Source organism: Euleptes europaea, chromosome 3, assembly GCF_029931775.1.
Source record: "Euleptes europaea isolate rEulEur1 chromosome 3, rEulEur1.hap1, whole genome shotgun sequence".
NCBI lineage: Eukaryota > Metazoa > Chordata > Lepidosauria > Squamata > Sphaerodactylidae > Euleptes > Euleptes europaea.
In genome coordinates, this window is record NC_079314.1 from 60,496,219 (window position 1) to 60,517,460 (window position 21,242).

The 21,242-nt window shown below is 41.3% G+C and overlaps 1 protein-coding gene across 2 annotated transcripts in view; it reads right to left on the minus strand.

Annotated features, from left to right (window-relative positions):
• The window catches only part of MET (MET proto-oncogene, receptor tyrosine kinase), a 65,078-nt gene extending 44,259 nt beyond the window's left edge, over positions 1–20,819 (minus strand). The window contains exons 1-2 of one of the 2 annotated variants that reach the window (XM_056847019.1): positions 19,605–20,819; positions 6,782–6,973 (exon numbers count right to left, since the gene is read on the minus strand). In XM_056847019.1, the coding sequence (XP_056702997.1) occupies positions 6,782–6,973; positions 19,605–20,810 (1,398 nt within the window). In that variant the 5' untranslated portion in view covers positions 20,811–20,819. Of the gene's footprint in view, positions 1–6,777; positions 6,974–19,604 lie in introns of both variants that reach the window. The other variant, XM_056847018.1, reaches the window with a different exon arrangement.
• Positions 20,820–21,242: the final 423 nt, after the last annotated feature.

Genomic DNA, 21,242 nt, shown 5'->3' on the forward strand with positions numbered 1-21,242 from the left:
AATAGAAATCAAAATAAATAAATAAAATCAAGAGATTATGGCATCATTCATTTGGCAAGTGAAAAATGGGCTTGAAATGCATGGCTACTAGATAAAAATGTTGTAAAGAATGTATTACTACCAACTGATCCTACAGCATTACCAGAAGTTTTGACTACCAATTAATTTACAGAGAAGGCGGAATTTTAAGACCATAATTATCTTCATTAAAAATGCATGCAGTAATTTTATCAGAATGGGGATCAGCATCGCTGACTATTAGAGCTGCATTTACATTCTGTGCATTTCAAGATGTTTTCTACAAAACCAGAGGCTTACTTGAAACCAAACCAAGTTCTGCCTTGTTATTTTTCCATGGTCGTCTAGCAGGTGTAAGCCATTATCCAGAACAGATATGCCTAAAGCCAACTTTACTGTGTTTCACAGGATTTTCAGCATATCCTTATAAAAAGAGCACATGTGAAGAGATTGCTTTAAAACTGTATATCATTCCAGGCCATTGTATATAACAGATCTACTTTGAAGACTTTAAAATTTCCATCTGAATGGACCATTAAGAAGAACAAACTGCCTGGAAACACTTACTTGGTTGCAGGTGTTGATTTCATCCTCCCTCCCAGCCTAGCAGATTGCTCAACTTTCAAGGCAATTACACTGATCTGAACCAACCACTGTTTTCAAACTGAACGTGACCTGGGCTCCTTTAATTCAAACAGAGCCAAAGATTTAGACTTTAGGATTTTGTGAAATTCAAAATGGCAACAATGCTATTGATGCACACAATTTCTTCCCCAGCCCCCAATTCTGTGTGCAGTAACTTAAAGTACAGTTAATATGGTTTCCAGTTGTCTGCCGAGGATGCATATGTAGGAACTATGTTAGTCCTGTATTAAATTCTCCATAGACCAGCTCCCTTCTTCATGATTTAGAACACCTCTGTTCTTGCAGACATGATTCACCCAATTTAACCGTCGTGGTTGGGTAGTTCATAAGGGATTAGGTGGTCCTTCAGGTCTGCAGGTCCCAAACTATGCTGAGCTTTGAAAGTTAACACCAGCACCTTGAATTGTGCCCAGAAACCAACTGGAAGCCAGTGTAGGTGGGCCAAGACTGGAGTGATATAGTCCCTATGATCCATTCCAGTCAACATCCTGGCTGCTGCATTCTGTACCAGTTAAAGTTTCCAAACATTTCTCAAATGCAGCCTCACGTAGAGCACATTGCAGTAATCTAATCTAGATGTAACCAGGACATGTACCATGGTGGCCTGATCTTTCCTGCCCAGAAAAGGCTTCAGCTGGCTAACCAGTTGAAACTGGTTAAAGGTACCCCTGACCACAGCTGCCACCTGCTTATCCAGCAGTAGGCCTGGGCCCAAAAGCACTGCCAGACTACAGACCTGTCCTTCAAGGCGAGTGCAACCCCATCCCAGGTCAGACCTTCCACCCACCAGTAGCACTTCTGTCTTTTTGGGATTAAGCTGTGAATGACAATACATCACCCACTTAAAGTAATAATTTAGATGCGGTATGGCCCCCTCTCTTGTTTTTCTCAGTATATTAAAGTACCCAAGTACTTTGCTTTTTGAAGTACCTGAAAGGGGAGGGGCAAATGCCCAGCAGATCTTCCCCAGTTGGTCAAAACTCTCAAGATTCCTTATCTTGAACTGCTGTCTATACTTAGCATAAGTTTCTCCTTCCCTAAAGCCATGTGCAAAACCATTTCCCCCCCTTTGGGCCAGCTTCCTATCACAAGAATACTGGTTGTTTTGATCTTTCTTCAGCTAAGATGCTCCGGCCATCATGGAACTGATGTGGGAAACATGGCCACTTGTTATTTCAGGATACTTGCTACAATTGTTTTTAGACACAAAAGTTGAACTGTAAGAGAATGAAGTTCTTTGAGGGGAAAAAGCACTTGAGGGCTAAACGCATGGACAAATCACTGAGACCACAGTCTTATTTATCATGGAATTTTTTTATGACAGACCAACAAAAAGAAAGGTCTATAATTAAAGCAATGTATACAGAGGAGAGATTCATCTGGTGCAAGTCAGCATCACTCCTATTAAGTCAGTGAGCTATGCCCAGATTTCACCCACTGAGAATCAAGCTTCATAACCATAACACTGCCAGTGTGAGAGCATCATACTTTCTAATCACACAACCAGTGAGAAATACCTGATTCACTTTGCACCCGACAGCTGTACTCAGAGACTGCATTCTCAGCCGCACACCAAAAACAGCCACAATAGAAAAGGCAGAAACAGCTGCAAACTCTTGGGGGTGGGGGAGACCTTGTAAAGAAAGCATGTCATCCCGGCGAGGAAGTAAAACCATTTTTCTTTTCTTTCTCATGCATGACAGCTGTCTTAGTAAAAATTATTAGCAGTCTGCTAATATATTTATTATATTATATATATTTAATGTACTCTTAAATCTAAGGATATCCAGGGACCAACATAAAATTAACACTTTTGGTGTAGCCAAAACAACAGTGTGTGTGACTGGCCAGCAAGTGCTCTGAAGGGGAAGCTGCAGTTCCCTCTTCCCAGACCATTATTCACTTAGAGAATCTTAGATTACTATCAGGACTCTAGACTAAATCCATTTCCAAGGTGAATACTTAAATTACCTACAGTATTGGTGCAGAGTTTATCATTCCCTTTCCCTAGTTGATAGTCGTTTTTATCTCCAAACTAAAAACAGAAGATGGTAATTGGAAGAAGTGGTTTAATGTGTGTCCTTTGCTATACACATGCATTTGAGCCAAAGAATCTGCATAATTTGCATTTTTGGACTTGCTTTCCTTTAGCTCAATAATACTTATTCAGTGGCTTGGGTGTCACCTGTGGCTTTTCTGAGCACTCTTCTCCAACGTGGCCACCGCTCCATGTTCCAGGAAAGTAGGAAAGTAAGGTCGGCAGGTGGGTTTCACCTCAAAAGAGTGGCTGTCTCAGGGACTGGAGGATGGGTAAGTGGCATACTTCTTTGAGCTACAAGTCCAGCACTGGGACCAATGCTCCAACCACCCTCCCACAGCCCCTGTAATCTCATCCTAGCGCCTGGGTGGCTGCCAGGAAGAAATCAAGCTGGAATCAGAGAAGAGACAGTGCAATTGCCCTCATGGTAGCAACCTCCAAGGCAGTGAGCTGGCCACAGGGAGGGAAAGGGGGAGGTAGTGGTTTTACTCCTCTTTCTCCACAGCCCGCTTGCTCTCCTCTGGCTGCCTTGGTAATCTCACTCTCTTGCCTGAGAAGCTGAGCCTCATGCCGAGGGGAGAGGGAGAAGGCAGAGATGGAAGTCCTTCCCTAAGGTTCAACAGCAGAGGGGAGAGACGCCCCTACTTAAAGGTAAAGGTCCCCTGTGCAAGCACTGGGTCATTCCTGACCCATGGGGTGACGTCACACCCCTACGTTTACTAGGCAGACTTTGTTTACAGGGTGGTTTGCCAGTGCCTTCCCCAGTCATCTTCCCTTTACCCCCAGCAAGCTCAGTTCTCATTTTACTGACCTCGGAAGGATGGAAGGCTGAGTCAACCTTGAGCCAGCTACCTGAAACCGACTTCCGTCGGGATTGAACTCAGATCATCAGCAGAGCCTTGACTGCAGTACTGCAGCTTAGCACTCTGCGCCACGGGGCTCAGAAGTAATCTGGTAATTAAATATTAAATTACCAGATTTAATATATTATTGAGTAGACATGTGGATCTTTGATCGGCAGCAACAAACCTAATTAAAAATGTCCCTCCTAACTTACAGGAAAGGTAGCTGTAACACTATGCCACTGTAAAGGTTAATTCTCCTACAGCTTTAAATGCCACACAAACATGGCTTTAAACTCTGCTACCTTGGCCAAAAGATGTGTCAACAGGAAACTGGCAACATGTCACCCCTGGGCTAGTTGGCTATTGGACGGTGTTGTATTGTCATGTCTCTAGGAAGTGGCTGCTTTTCTCTACCTTCAGGAGTCCCAAGCGGCTTACTATTGCCTTCCCTTCCCCTCCCCACATCGGATACCATGTAAGGTAAATGGGACAGAGAGTTCCGCGAGAACTGTGACTAGCCCAAGGTCACCCAGCAGGCTTCATGTGGAGGAGTGGGGAAACAAACCCCGTTCATCAGATAAGAGTCTGCCATTCACATGGAGGAGTGGGGAATCAAACCCGGTTCTCCAGATTAGAGTCTGCTGCTCATAACCACTATGCCACACTGGCTCCCAGAGGACACCTGGAAGTGATGTCATGCTGTCACACCCATCCCCTCCAGTCTCCCACTGGTTGCCAGATTGGGCCTGGCAACCCTAACTCTAGCACACATTAAGCAATTCTAAGTGGCAATGATTTAGTGGAAGGGAAGAACACAACAGCTTAAGAATTTGGACTGTTCTTGACAGACAACCATTACTTCTGATAGGTGGAAAGATTCAGCTCTCCTGGACACTGTTCCACAGAGCCAAATAAAGCATTTCCCCTCTGCATCTTCTGACATTAGACGTATGAAATCTTAAAATGCTTACATTTGGCTGGCATGTGCCAGGAGCTTCAAAACTGGGAGTGAGGACATTGAGCAAACAACTGTGCTATCTTGAAGTTAAGCAACTGCATCTCAGGAAAATGAAAGTATATATATGCTGGTCTTTATATACAATACATTCTGTCCATTGCACGTAAGTATTTAATATCTACATATTCCCTTATCTGCAGGACTAGAGAATATAATGAACAAATGTTTGAAAGGGGGGAATCTAATGTAAGTAGACACAGCATTGTGAAAATTCCTCTATCCTGGAGACAAGGCACTTTCTGCATTTCCTATCAAATTATCTCAAGGCAAGATATGGTAAGGATAGTTTTCATGGGTATGCTGTTACTAAGCATTAGAGGCAAGCCTTTACTGTTCGATGTGTCAGGCCCTAGGGCTGCTCAGAGAAGAAAAAGAAAAAGAGAGCTCCACGGGTTATTACAGTACGATCTTGGTGATAACTTTGCTCTGTAACTCAATCCAAGCTAAGTCACTGGATATGAATATTTCTGTTAATGGCAATATGTATCTCAGGCAACAGCATTTCTTTTGATCCCTTCGCTGGCCTTACAAAAGGAAATGTGCTCTGAAAGCATTGTGTTAGTTTCTTTAGTGTTGCATGTGATGGGGGAGGGACAGCAAAATACTGGTGGGGGGGGGGAGTCCAGCCCCAAGATATGAATGAATAATAAGTCAATTGTTGTGGGGGGAAAGAAATCTCATGAGTTGCACTTCTGTAGAAGTTATTGCAAATCTTTTCTTTTAAACACACAAAATTCACTGGAGGCCTTACAAGAAAGAATGCATTATGTTGATGCTACCATTCTTCATACAGCCAGCTTTTAGGATTTTATTCCCAGTGCAGTCCTGTGCAGAATTACTCCAGTCAGCCCTGATCCCCAGATTTCAATGGGCTAGGACTGGAGTAACTATGCACAGGATAGCACTGTCGCTCAAATTTAAGCAAACAGTGTGAAAATAAGTTCTTTTGCTGCCAACCCAAGGATGCACATGAATTAAACAAGTAGCCAAGTTTGCTTGCCATCGTGAAAAGTTTCCATTAAAAACCAGCAGAGTTTCTATCAAAGTTTTAAACATTTTTTTCTCGGAATAACACGCACAAACATTTATTACTTAAAATATTTACACTGCCTTTTCCTCATAAAGGTCGAGGTAGCTTAAAATAAATATTCTAGCTGATATCAAAAGATACCCTAACACCACGAACCGCCACCCATAACAGAAACTCAAAGTCAAACCTCATCAACATTATTTTAAAAAGCCCTTAAATATCAGTAAAGTGCTCTCTGCCTCACATCTCTTTCTAAAAGCCATTAGAGGTTGTGGTCTCCTACCGTTCTCAGGCATACCAATCCACAGGGAAGGTTGGAAATGCACTGAAATGGTATGATCCTGGGTTCAAGAGGAATAAATATTCCTAGGGGGTTGGCACGCAATGAGCTGGAGTTGCTGGGAACAGTACAACCGGCATGCAGGTTTGTACAGAAACGGAAAGTCCTTCAAATATCTCCTGACAGACATCTTCCACTCTATTCTACACTGTTCAGTAGAGAGACTAGATACTTTCTAGTATTAGAAGGATTAGTTCATATTGTACTGCCCCACAATATGATGGCTACACATTAATTTATCCCCACATCAAAGAGGCTATTGAGGTTGACCTCATGAAACAGAACTTACTTGCCTAGTACAGATCAAGCAAATGGCAGATCTCTAGAGAAGCTGCCTATAAATTTTCTAAATAAACAAATGATCTATAGAAGCTTTGTGGCACTTATCAATTTGCAGTATGTATAAAACTACAGGAGGCTTTTATGAACCGGCCGCCAAAGTAGAAGCACCAGCTGCTGAGTGAAACAAATGATAATGTGGGATTTATCTGCTTAGGGAGAGCAATGTCATCACCCTGCATCAAAGAAATAGCTGGCTAACAAATTAAAGCAGGAAGGATCTAAAGAAGGGAAAAGAAAGTATGCATAATTTCAGCAGCAGTAACAATCAGTTCCTGAACCCAAATATGGCAGGGCGGTAGGAAGCAAAGGGGGACAAGATAAAATGTTAATCCATTCAACTCAGAAAATATTTTGCTCTTGTTAACTGCAAGTGTTCATCCCCTTCTGACATTATTACAAATTTTCTCATTCCCATTAAAATGAAGCTTCCTTCCCAAAGTACCTTTTTGTTTCCTACCAAGCAGGTGAAGCCACTAAAAGAAGAGGAACAGGCAGTATCACCTACCTGCATGAAGCGGCCTGCAGATGTCCCAAGATTTGCTATGGTAAGATCTCCTTTAGTGAAGACTGATATGGAAGTTAAGAGGACATTGTTGAACTGTTGTGCAAATAAGTCAATCCGCTGCAAAGCCATTGTAACCTCCACTCGATATTCGTCATCTTGGGCCCCACAGTAAGAGGCATTTCTTGAAAAAGACTGTAAGAAAGTTAGATATTTTATGAGAAACAATCAAGCAAACAGGAAGACCTCTGTCAGACAAAGGCTGCTTTGAAAGTGGATGCACATCTTCTTTCTGAAACATAATTTTAAATAGTTTCATAACATTACTGTGCTACAAAATCAGTATATCACAGTATAGAAGCATTTCTCGCGCTAACATTTTTCTTATTCTATGTAAGATTCTATTTCTAAGGTAGTCGTTTTCATGTTTTATTTATTTAATTTACTTTGTGTGTGTGTGTCTGTAAAGTGCCATCAAGTCATAACCAACTTATAGTGACCAATAGCGGGGTTTTCAAGGCAAGTGATTAAGCAGAGGTGGTTTGCCATTGCCTTCTCTGCAGTCTTCCTTGGAGGTGTCCCTTCCAAGAACAGACCCAGCTTACCTTCTGAGATCTGATAAAATTGGGCTACACTGTACCATTCCACATCCTACTTTGTTTATAGGATTACAGAATTAGGGAACACAACTGTTTTGTACATTCAGAGGAAAGATAGAGACATGGGAGCCTTCCTGACCTCCTCAAGCAGGCCATTCCACAAGATGGGAGCCACCACCAGAAACACATGTGAATGAGCAACTGCCAATCTTACCCATTTGTAGGGAGGCTTTACTCAGATAAGTGAAGCATCGAGGGAGACGCTAAACTGCAGGTATGTGGGTTCAAGGCCATTAATTAATCTATAAGACACTAACCTATTTATGTGCCCATATTTAACAAACTTTAAAACATAAGACTCGTATTTAAAAATGTAGGGTAAGGCACTCTCAGCACCAATGCAGGCAACAAATACCTGGTTGCCAATACTTTGAAAATTATTCACAAAATCTCTTATTAATTTTGTGGAACAACTGTTTAAGAAAATCATTTGATACTTTAAGAGACTGTTTGCTATTATATGCAGCAAATAAGATTACAAGATCTAGAAATTTGCTTTTAAAAATGGAAGCCCTGAAATTCCTTCAAAACAAACAAAAATGCATTGACAAACCCATCTTCACTCTATTTCTAGTAATAACTAAAAACAAGAGTTGATGGACCACTGGATTCTTTTAGCCTTGCAATTCCAAGTGAGAGTTATTCAAATGTCTTATTTGTACTTATCCATTTTACTTTCATTACATGAAGAGCAGAAGGTCTTGCCCTGTCAAGAAGCAGAAGTACAGGGATACCAAGGGAATTTTAATTAGGCCAAGAATATTTTGACCTCCTGTTACTTAAAATTTATACTTGCCAATACTGTTTTATATTATCAAGGCTATTACCATAATAGATTATTTGTTCATTTTTAATCCTCTTATTCAATGACAGGGAATACATGTCTTTCTTTTCAAGGAAATTACTCCCTGAACAATACACTGTGACTTAGTCGTTAGAAAAAGAGCCTATCCATGTTATATTGACAATTCAGTGGCAATCTATTAACTGAGAATTCAGTTACTATTGATGCTTCATCTTCCATTCCAGATAATAAACAAGGACCATTTAGATTTCTATAAGAAATTCAATATCAAACGATGTGACATGTTTCTGTTCTATGTTTCTGTTTTAGTATACGCAATGGAGCAGCATACAATGAAACTAGAAATCACAAAACACTGCTGTCTTTTATAATCACTTTAGTGATCATTCTTCTTCATTGTTTAAGGATTTAAAAAAAACCTAGATTATCGCAAGACTAAATGCTTATTGCAGGAAAAGAGGAAGACCCAACAAGAGATGGATTGACTCAACAAAGGAAGCCACAGCCTTCAATTTGCAAGATCTGAGCAAGGCTGTCAAAGATAGGACATTTTGGAGGACTTTAATTCATAGGGTTGCCATGAGTCGGAAGTGACTTGACGGCACTTAACACACACACAAATGCTTATTGAAGCAGCAAATGCAGATGTGTCCATTAATTTCCAAAACTTATGCAGTAGGCCTTTAAATAGTATGCCAGAATAACAATGAAAATATTTTCAAATTTCAACTCGAAATCAATTTTTAAAATGTTAATTCCTATCAACCTTATCTCAGCTTCTCACAGTATCAGAATGCTACAGGTATAAAGTGATCAGACTACTAGCTAGATTTTTACTAAGAATACATTCACAACAAACTAGGTCTATATACACCCACAAGGTCAATGATATCTGAGCACACCTTGGATCATCAATTTGTTTGGGTTGTAAGCGTTAGCTGAAAAGTTTCACTGGGTGCTTTCTGAGGACTCATAAGAAACAATTTGTTTGATGGTCTATGACTCATAAGAAAGAGTGCTCCTTCAGCTACCCATTGTTCTGATTCTATGGCATGATAGAGGTAAACTTCAGAAGGCTGCTGAAGCATTTTGCCTGCATAATAAGGTCCCTAATGACAATGGCAAAGACGGAAGACTTGCCAGATTCAGTCTTAGGAAGAAAACGACTACCTTTATTTATATCCCCAGTGAATGGTGATGACATCATTTCAACAAAACTAAAGCACACATAGGTATAAAAAGGGCTTGGATGGTGCAGACAGAAGAAAGGAATAATGGGGGGGGGGGAAAGAGAAAAACAAGAGTTGCTTTCAAAACAGAATGTCCAGTGTTTCGCTAGTCAGAAACCCAACTTAAATGCAACATTAGGCAAGCAAGAACTTACCCACAGGGATATACAACCAGCATCTCATATAAAATAGGTCACATCCCTTTTGCATGCAACATTAATGTACCCAGGATCAGCAGCATGGATGAGCACTGCACTTATGTGCTGACATTGTATGTGCATTGGTGGCAGACTTATGCACACAGGTACATTCGTGTTCACCCAACACAGTGGGCCAGACTGCATTAACTTTGATGGTATTCATTATAGTACCTTCACAAAATGTGACTGGATTTTCTTAACTAATCATAAAGTTTTGCTGAGACATGTAAGCAGTCTTGCTAACTCAAGCCTTCTGTCTCCAACAGCAGTAAAGTTGCACGAACACACAAGGTATCAACTTTTGCAGACAATGGTAAAATTTTGAGGATTATAGGACTTTTTCCTATGCAGAACCTTATTAGATGTATAAGAGAAGGGGAGGAAAAGGATGCCAGAAGCTTATAAGCGCCATTGCAGTTTTTGACACCTACCCAAGAACTATAGGTTATTCTTATAATTACTAAATTTAATGTATGTTTGATTACTCCAGAAATGCAAGATCTTCCTTTATATGAACAACAGATACGGTACTAATTTTATAAAATGCTGCCATCTCAATAAGTTTAAGCAGAGGGAATCTATTTGTCTAAGATCAGACATTCTACCATGGATAACAACTGTACTTGATTCCAGGAGTCTTCTTTGACTTCAGCCTTGAGGAAATAGTTCATCTTTTTTCCTTCCCGCACATATTCTCTAAACTATTCACTTGGCTGCCAAAATGGAAAATACCCATTATCTCTGGATTATACGTTCATAAATCTGATGCCAAATTCCAGTGACAAATCCCACAAATATTGTAATTCAGCAGGACCTCTGCCGGTATGTGGCTTGGTGTTACTTCTCTCCTCTCTGTACATGAGTGAAAGTACAAAGACCATCCATGACTCATTATGAAAAAAAATTCCTATCAAAAAAAGTTAAATTGGAATGTGTAGGCAATTACATTTAATCTATGGACATGAAGTCACAAATTATATTTGGTTGCTCCTTATAATTTGTGCTTTGCTGGAAATTATTTCGCCTTTATGTGTCGCCCAGTATTTGCTATTAAAAAACACTTGTAAAGCATTTACAAGTACATCCTGGTCTTCCTCAAAGGCAGCCTTTCCCAACTTGTTTTGGGGGTGGGGCTGTGGCTCATTGGTAGAGCATCTGCTTGGCGTGCAGAAGGTCCCAGGTTCAATCATCAGCATCTCCAGTTAAAGGGACTAGGCAAGTAGGTGATGTGAAAGACCTACCTGAGACATACCTATTTGCATACCTATTCTCTCTAGTATCAGAGGAGCATGCCTATTATATTAGGTGCTGGGGAACACAGGCAGGATGGTGCTGCTGCAGTCGTCTTGTTTGTGGCTTCCTAGAGGCACCTGGTTGGTCACTGTGTGAACAGGCTGCTGGACTTGATGGGCCTTGGTCTGATCCAGCAGGGCCTTTCTTATGTTCTTATGACACTGGAGAGCCGCTGCTGGTCTGAGTAGACAGTACAGACTTTGATGGACCAAGGGTCTGATTCAGTATAAGGCAGCCTCATGTGTTCATGTGACACCTCAGCCTCTTTCCAATTATCTCAAAGACCAACAAAGAATTCTCAGAACAAAATCTAATTTTAATTCACTGTAATTAAAAATAAATTTATGCAATGCAATATTTTAAATAAGAAATCTTCATATCCCTCTTTGTCTCTCTCTCTCCCTGGTTTTATTCCAAGCAGTGTGCCTAATTCCCCCTTATTTACCAACCTAATACAAACATGGAGACAGAAGCAGTTCCTCCAACAGCTTTTCTGATTGCGAGGGGGGGGATTTCTGCCAATCGCCCCACCTTCTGCAGAACCTAGGAGCCTTTCTCCAGCAGAATTCTATGTGCGCTGTTTAGGGCCTGTTATGAAATCAAATGATTTGAGAAGCCTCACCAGACAAACAACTTTCACTTCGAAAAACCTGGGATCTAAAATGAAGAGGCCATTAGAGCTTCTGGAAAGTGTTGGTTATGATTTTATTTATATTCCACTTTTCTCCCCGAACAGGACTGCAAGTGGCTTTTTGCATTGTTCTCCCTTGCTCTACTTCATCCTCACAACAACCTTGTGAGGCAGTTTAGGCTGAGGGATTGTAATGGGCCCAGGATCACTTTGGGAGCTTTTATGGCAGAATGAAAATTTGAACCCGGTCATCCCAGGACCTGGCAAGATACTTTAACCTACTATGCCATGCCAGCTATCTAATTCATACCCGGAGCTATCTACTTTATACCTGGATATCAAAAGTCTGATCCTAAACTCATATTAACCATTCAGACCCAAAATATCTATAGTAAAGTAAGTCATAAATTTCACTTCAAAGGTTTCCAAAAACACTTAATATTCATCTAGTCTAATTACTGATCTTAAAAAATAGAAAATGTGCACTGTGTAAGATTTTTTAAAAGACAAATGTTGATGTAGTTAGCAAATACTTAAAAGCAACGGACATTTTCTTCTCAAAATCATTCATACTATTATTTTTTATATTGATTACCGCTGCATCAATTCTTGTAATCTGGTTAGTACATTAGCACTAAGTAAATAGTATTGATTCTGATACAGACATAATGGACCCATGCAATCCTTGTATTTTGTCCAATTCCTTTGTAATAAGTTTTAAGGCACAGTACACAAATCACCAAGACCAGATGTGTTAAACACAGAAAATAAGATAAGATATTGATAACAAATATTTTACTACTCATGGGTCAAGGTCAACAAAAGTTTTCCCCCCATAAACTTTTCTGGAAAGATTTCATTTGTGGTTGAAACAACAGTACACAAATTGTTGTGATGTTGCCTAGATCACCAGCAAACATGGTATAAATTATAAAGATTCACAGAACTCTTATATAAGGCAAAATTAATGTAGAGAGCACAAAATTGTGAGAAAAGCTTGTTTATTTCCATTTTAGTTTCAGCATGAGCTGTATCTACATACAAAAGGCAGATTTGGCAGTTAACTATATTTCCTCATGGTGCACCCAAGGCAAGTGACTCCAGCTAAATTCTAGTGTTATACAAATTTTAAAGTGGGGGAGGCAAAAAAGTGTGTGTGGGGGAAAGGGTTATGATTAGGGTTGCCATCCTCCAGATAGTAGCTGGAGATCTCTTGCTTTTACAACTGATCTCCAGCCGATCGAGATCAGTTCACCTGGAGAAAACGGCTACTTTGGCAATTGGACTCTATAGAATTGAAGTCCCTCCCCAGGCTCCGCCCCAAAAACCTCCTACCGGTGGCAAAGAGGGACCTGGCATCACTAGTTATGATGGAGGCAGGAATACTTGAAAAGTAGGGTCTGATTCACACAAACTGTCATGCAGTAGGGCTATCATCTCTGGAAACAAAGATGCCATATAGAAATAGACCAATCTATGTGGGGAGTAGGTAATATGCAATACCTCACCGGTCTGTTGTGAGGATAAAATGGACGAGTCGAAAACAGACGAGTCGAAAACAATGTTGCAAACCACTTTGCGTCCTCAGTGGGGACAAAAGTGGGGCAAAAATGAAGTAAATCATTCCAGTATTGTTTTTTTTAAATGTCTGAAGGTACAGGACAGGGGGAAAAGACAGGAGAGAAACAGAAGGATCTATGGATGAAATATGTAGATCAAAAATGAACTAATATACCTCAGATAAAAGCCAAAGCCTGCATTTGTTATATTTATGTTCAGAGTTGTGACCAAAACCAAAGATATAGGCAGTATGTCATGAACACACCTAAGTTTACTTGTGACGTATGTGAACATGGTTAATTGCCAGTAGCACATGAATGCTTCCTTTTCCTCTTGTGCAGTAGTTCCAAGCAGCTGTGATGCATGAATAGCAGGTACCTTTGCTGAAGCTCGTCTCTGTTGCAGCAGCTTGGATTCTTAACCTGGATGAAGCCACTCTTAAGAGGCCTAGTTACTGGGCTGCAAAATGACCCTCAGTTCGTGAAGATGTCTGCAATTAGATGTCACAACTATCCGGAGCTAAATTTAGGACTTCATTTTTCAATATTTGCATAATGCAAAAGGAAAAGACCAGGGGAGGGGAGAAGTACTTGATCCTGATCATTAACTAGGTTTGTGACATCAGCATTGAGTTGTATTGTGGCTCTTCAAGTTTTCCATTGCTAACAGAACGAGAAAACATATCCATTGGTTTAGTTAAATATCATGCTTCCAATTTCCTTAGCATTGCAGTTTGGAAAAGATTGGCATGCAAAGGAAATGTAAAGATACTCCAACATTACTTTCCTCTGCCTTGTGACCTCAGGTCCCAGTATCATTGTTAGGACCTTGGTGAAAGGAAACATTGTGTTCTCTTTCTTTTCTTAACAAGAAATAATGTGGCACTGACACACAGCATAGGAAATTATATCCTTGGTTTCTTGTGGCAATCCATTTAGGATATGAAAATTTATTTTCAGGCTCATAACTGAATACTGTTCAACTTTGTATAATACTGCAACAGGTTTGAACAAACAGGAAAGTGAGATATATTTTCTCCTCCTTCTCTTTGAAGAACTATTTGGCATTCCTGGCAACATCCAATCCATTTCATTTAGGGTGCAAGTCTTTAAAATAAAACCAAATCAACCACTTATGATTGGGAGATGTGATATTTTTAATCCTGCCAAAAATTGTAATAACAGAGATCATCATTACAGAGCCTTGAAGGACTTATTTATCTCTATTTTATTAAATATTACTGGACATGTCCTGAGAACAACAGATCAATAAAAGTGTTTGTGGTTTCCTGATGGAAGATTGCAATTATTTTCTCCCATGACAATGTAAGCATAACTCAATTTTGTTCATCTATCATCTTTGCAAAGAAAAATCACTGTGAGTTTATTTTACTGACTCTTTATTTCATTTCAGGAGGACTCTTGCCTTAAATTCACACTCCTTCTAAATCTTTTCTTCTTCTGTTTGCATCGTCATTTGACAACAATAGCGACCAGTTTATCACACCATTACAAGAGTGATAAAGAAAGGCAACAGTTTGTAAAATGAAAATACTTCTTGTGTGCTATCTTGATACAGGAACATTAAAGAATTCTAGCTATTTTGCCACACCCTACTTGAAGAGGAAGGGGGGGAAAGCAGCCCTAAACCAGAATGTCTCATGAATCCAACCATTTTTATTACAGGTTGCCTAGCATTGATAAACTGCAAAAGTTAGCAACTTTGACTTGAATTACCCATGCTGAAAATGACTAAACTTGAATCTGTGCCCAGAAAACTGCATTCAATTTCCCCCCACTGTGAGTGTAGCAAACAAAATGCCAAAGAAATGATTCAGAAGCTTCCAGGATGGTTAACAAATAATCTTTTAGTTTCAGTGAAACTACTTCAGTGCTGTTTCCCCCCATTTCTATGGTACTCTTTCTCACTGAAATGTTTTTTTTAATTACCAAAGGAAAGAACCACAACTTCTACTTTCATTCAAAATTCCCAATGAAAATGGATATGGGATGGTGCAGGAAAAATTGTTGGTGGATCCTGCTCATTGTTATGAGCACTGCAAGAATGTGAGCTTTAAAAGGAAGAGAAACTGTTTAATCACTGGTTTTGTAGCATCTTTCCAGCAGAGCTTTTCTGCATTTAAAGTAGCAAAAGAAAAGCTAACTTGTTCTCATTTTAACCCATCTGTAACTTTAATTAGATCAAAATCAGAAGAATGACAAATATTTGCAGTATTGGGATTATCTTTTGGTGAAACATCGAAAATAAATTTAGGTTGGAAACTTTGATAAGCGAAGATTAGATTTATATACGGCTAACAGTCTGTTTAGTCCAGTGGTGTTCATGGGCAAACACGCATGGTCGCTTTATCCTCCTTTAATCCCTGTTTCAACCAGGATTCAGCCAGGATCGAACGCATGCGTTTCGCCTAATGTGCGTTCGATCCTGGCTAAAACAGGGATTAAAGGAGGATAAAGTGACCATGCGTTTTCGCCCCATGAGTCAGGACCTTCAGGACCTGCGTGGTCGGAAGACTCTACAGAGCTGCCGTATTCTGGGTATTTTGCTCTGCTTTTTGGAAGGAACTGCTCCTACTGCACGTTTATAGAGGTCAAGGGTACCACTTTTTGCCTCTCATACAGCGCATTCCTGAGCTGGCAGCGTGTGGGGACAGCGGGAAGGAGGCACCTCTGCACCTCCTAAGCAGTTCCCCGCACACCGGAAACATTTAATAAGCCTTTTGTGGCTTAAAATTTTAAATGGGGCTTTTCGCCCAATAGAGAATAGTGAGGCTGTGCCTGCTAAGCAGGCACAGCAATGCCATTCTCAGCACCAGCATCCGGGGCTGAAAGGGGACAGGAGGCTGTGTAATGGCAGCTCCTCCCCTCAGAACACCCAGGGAACACCTCCCGGGATGCCGAGATGCCCCCCGGAACGCTGGCGTGGGCTTTAACACTGGCGGGATGCCAGCGGAGGGTCCCGCTGGCATTCTGGGGTGGCGCTGATGCGATGGCATCTGGAGACCAGTATCTGGGCCTCCACGCCAGCGCTGGGGCCACTAATGGTGGTGTAAGTAGCCCGGGTGCCGGCGCAGGGGGGCCAAACACCAGTGCTTTCGCCCTCAAGGCTCAGGAATACACTGTTATATACACAAGACAAGAAGCAGTATAGAGACTCCTTAGTGGTAGAGAGGATTCTTCCACTGCTCTCACCCTTGGCCTGTTCCTTATTATGGTATGCTTCCGAATGCCTGGCTTGTGTTTCCTGTCCCCAAGTTTCTTGGTCTGTTGCCCACACTCCTGGCCTTCACACTGGTGAATTCATAACCCATGTCACATGATTCTGATGTCACTTGAGTTCCAGTCATGTAAATTTGCATGCTCAGTGGACCCCATGCTGCCACCTAAGGGTTAAAGTTAATTCCTGGCTCTAGAAAAACTGGCCACTGATCTAATCCCGTATCTTGGTCCCCACAGTGCCTAGCAGGCTAGCGTAAGCAAAGACATGGAAGCCAAAGGCTCCTGTTGTTAACTCCAGCAATTGGTATTTCAGAGGTACATACCGTATATACTCGGGTATAAGCCGACCCGAGTATAAGCCGAGGTGCTTAATTTCACCCCAAAAATGGGGAAAAATTAGGCACCCACGTATAAGCCGAGGGGGAAATGCACCTCCCCCCCTGCAGGCTTACCTGACTGGGCTCCAGGCGCGCAGGCAGGCGGTGGCGGCGGTGCCCCCCTCCCTGTGCACAGGAGGCCCCGCAGGGTCAGCTGGCAAGAGGGAGGACCGCCTGGGTGAGGTGGGGGGTGGGGGTGGGTGAGGGGGGAAGAAACCGCCGCCGCCCAGGAGAAGGCAAGGCGGGGTGGGGGGTGAAGAAACCGCTGCCGCGCAGAAGGCACAATCTCACGCAAAAGGCGCAATCGGGTGTGTGTGTGTGGGGGGGAAGAAGCCGCCGCCACCGCATAGAAGGCGCGATCGGGTGGGGTGGAGAAGGCAGGACAGCCCGCCCATCAGCTGGCCGGCGGGAGCGCGCTGGGAGAGGGCCCGGCAGGTGAATTACCGTATTGACCTGAGTATAAGCCGAGGTGAGTTTTTAAAGCCAAAAATCATGGCTAAAAAACTCGGCTTATACTCGAGTATATATGGTAACTTCTGAACACGAAAGTTCCTTTCAGCCATCCTGAGGCTCATGGGATGCAGCAGGAAGGGGAGGTGGGAAAGACCAGTTCCGCAAATGGATTTCAGTGGATAAAACCCACCATGCCTAATTCAGGTAAAATATCTTGTATGTCAGGTTGCAGCCGACGTATGGTGATCCCATATGGTTTTCAAGGCAAGAGATGTCCAGGGGTGATCTGACATTGCTTGCCTCTGCACAGTGACCCTGCTCTCCCATCCAAATACTAATTAGGCCAAATTTGCTTAGCTTCTGAGATCTGATGAGATCAAGCTAGGCTAGGCCATCCATGTCAGGACAGCCATTAGTATCAAGCTCTATTCACCCTAATCCCCCTTTGTGCCATCCTAAGCAGTTAACAACCTTCTAAGTCCATGGAATATAACCATTAACAATTCAACACTGAACTGTGCTAAGGGTTCAGAACAAATTACCTACGTTTCCTAAGTTTTCTGATGTGCTTTCCAACAAAAAGAATTTACAAACCTTGCAATCTCTGTGACAAAGAATTTATATCTTCATTTTTAAAAAAAGCATACAGCAGTATAGGGAGCACATTTTCAGTTCCCTCCCTGCAAATGAGAGCCTCTTCCCAACTCACAGTGTTATGCAACTCTTGAAATTATGATCTCTTGAAATTATGCCACTCATATAATCAAACATTCAGCTTTCCTAATATATTTGTATTAACTTGCAAAATTCTGGCCAACTCTGAAATATCTCCCCCATCAAGAAAGATCTTCCCAGTAAGCGGAAACTGATCTATGATTCTGTCAATTTTTAAAAAATGAGAAGCATTGGAACTAAGACAGTAAATAGATCTGGATGGGCAAAACAACTGCTAGAAAAGATTTTTTTAAAAACAAAACAAAACAAAGAGAAAAATACAAACACTATTTCACAATTATGGAAGAAACAATTCTGAAGATAAAACATTTGCTACTTCCAGAATGAAAAATGAGCAAAGGAAATTAAACTTTGAAGGGGGGGAAAAGCACTTGGAGCCAAGCACTAGAGGAAGACAATCTGAGGCAATATAATATCTACCACAAAACAAAAAATAATCTGGAAAATTGAAAAAGACAAATCGCATTTTAACAAAAGCCCTTTAAGGGCCACCAGCTGCAATCCACAAACTGACGATCGGAGAGCTCAAATTTAAACCAGATTAAACCAATGGGAATAAACTGTCTTAAATTCAGGTACTTCCAGTTTACCTGATGTAGATTATTAACCTGATAGCGTGAACAATGAATTTACTTTGCAAATCTCATCCTGGTACGGATGACCTCTGGACACAACTTTCTAAACATGCTTGTTGTTCTGCTTGTCTTCCAGCATTTCCTATTTCTTTACTGCTCAGAACAAAGAGTTGTGGCCCAAGTTGGAGGGGGGGGGGAAGCACCTTTGAGTCTGGCTAGTGAAAGAGAAAGTGACTGAATTTTCAGAATTGTTGCTGACAAGCAGAAAACTCAGGAAGTCCCAAGCTTCACATATATATACTACTGAGGAAACTCATGATTAAACTTCACCACCCTTCCCCCCCCCACACAGGTATTTCATGATACCCTCTTGCTTCTTCCTGAAAACAAAGAGCCAGTTCTGGCTTACCTCCATTGTAGCAGGAGGTCCTTCGGAAGATCCCAGAAGTCATAGCCATTGAGTCTGCAGTGGGGTAGCCATTTGGAAATGGCTGCCTCCATCACAAAAGGATTTTTTGACCTCCCAAGCTGTTGTAAATCCCCACTATTGCAGCCTTTTTATGACTAGCCTCCCATGCCAGCCATTTTGTTGTAGCATCCACCCCTCTTTCTTAAAATTTCAAAAGTGCCCAAAGACTCAACAAGGTTGGAACCTCTGAATTAGGCAAATGAGGGTCATTATGGTCCCATGTGAAGACTATGCTAGACTGAATTCCCTGAGCAAGATTGTTGTGACGGAAGCGTCACAAATGCTTTACCCATTATACTCTTTTTAGTGATTTCCACATTCAGTTTACAGGAAAAGCTTCTTACCAAGATGAATAATCACTGGCTATAACCAGCACTTATTGTTATTTATTTAGATGGACAACTTTAAAAACTTTGATAATGATCGGCTCTGGAATTAGGCCAAAAATAGCAGCCCTAAAAATACTTATTACTCACAACCAAAATCAATGGGTCTATGTACTGAATAATGGAATTTTCAATACAAATGAGACTGGGGATGGGTAGGGCAATTAGCTGACTCAAGCAGCTCATTAGCACACAATAACACCATGCACACTTACCCTGTTCAAGCAGTACTTGCTGTCCTTCCTATAGAGATGCTGAAGACATTTCATGTTTTGTCGGTCCACAATCTTGCTGAAGAATTCATTGATGGTTTTAATAGAGACTAAGCACACAGCAGATTTATGAGATGGTTCTGAAGAGTCTGGTTTACTTTGGGCAAAAGCACCATACAAAATATCATCGTTCATATCAAGGTTCATTTCCTGGGCTAAGGCTGCTCCTGGCTTACCAATATACGCAGCCTGCAAAATATTAAAGACCTCATTTGACTGCTTGGTTGACCTCTTCCTCCGTTTTTCAGTGTACATGCACTCAAGTGGCATTTCCATATATGAACGCAACTCAGAATCTAAAGAGCAGAATCGTATGATCCTTGTGTGAAAAGCCTGGGAGTCAAGAGATTCTCTCTGGACTGTGAGGAAGTATAAGAAGTGGTCCTTCTCAAATGCATGAATATACTTAATGGGGTAGGAATTCCTGAATTGTGGAAGAACATCAATATATGAGTCAGCTGTGAGAAACTCAAATCCATCTAGGCTTTCTTTTAATCTTCGAACTGATATCGAATGCAGTAAATGGTCTGGCTGAGATGAATTCACTACTGTATTTCCAACATAGAAGTTCACAAACCTGTCCTTTTCCGTTACCAGAACTTTAGTTCCTGAAGGGCTTACAACACAATCAGGACATTGGCCTGACTCATCGTGCACCTGCTTCGAGTACATACACTCCACGTCCCTTCCAATGTCAGCAGGGTTATTAGCATGAATGACATGGCGTAGGCAGGTTCCTTTTGCCACACTACCACAGCTGATAAGCTGATCTTCATAGTAAGTTTCTAAAAGCAGAGCCATGTTGCGGTTATCATTCCAAGTGCTACTGGACTGGTTTGCTTTATATTTACAGTCTTCACAGGGGGCACAGCCAGGATTCTCCAGCACAGGTCCGGTCTTATACACAAAGACATTGTGAAGGCTTTCATTTAGGACGTAGATTTTGTTGATTGCTCCAACATAGATATGGTGCTTGTACAAAACTATATTTTGTACTGGAGTTTCTGCAGTGAAGCTAGGGAGTTGATAGCTGACATTCAGATTCATCTCTGGTCTTGAACTTGCTTCTCTACATTTGCCATTACTCCACGGTACCAAGGTCAACAGGAATACAATAATCCCGGAGGCAGAAGTAACAAAAGGCTTCATTACTGCAGATGTATCCTGTCAAAACATATATTTCAAGAAGTGTTAATAATTCACACAGGGAATAATCAATCGACTAACAGAAATGCACATCTAAGCCATAAAACTGTTTAACACCTCTCTCAGAGGGCAAGCACAGACATGGACACACACCACATCAAGGTAAAGTAAGAGTGGAGAGGTGAAACAGCAACAAGAGGAACATTTTCTGGTTGTTCAGGATTGCATCTTGTTACAAAAGGCCGAGACTGAAACATAAAGGCACTACAGGATAAGATAACTGTCATGGCCTCTTCGAAGCATGGCACTCTAAAGGGAGGAAATATCAATGTACCTTTTACCTTGTAGTCATCTACCTTGGACAACCCTGTTTTGTGCTTCTGAAAGTCAGCCCTGACTTTTTTTAAAAAAAGATCTTTATTAAACCCTCATTAT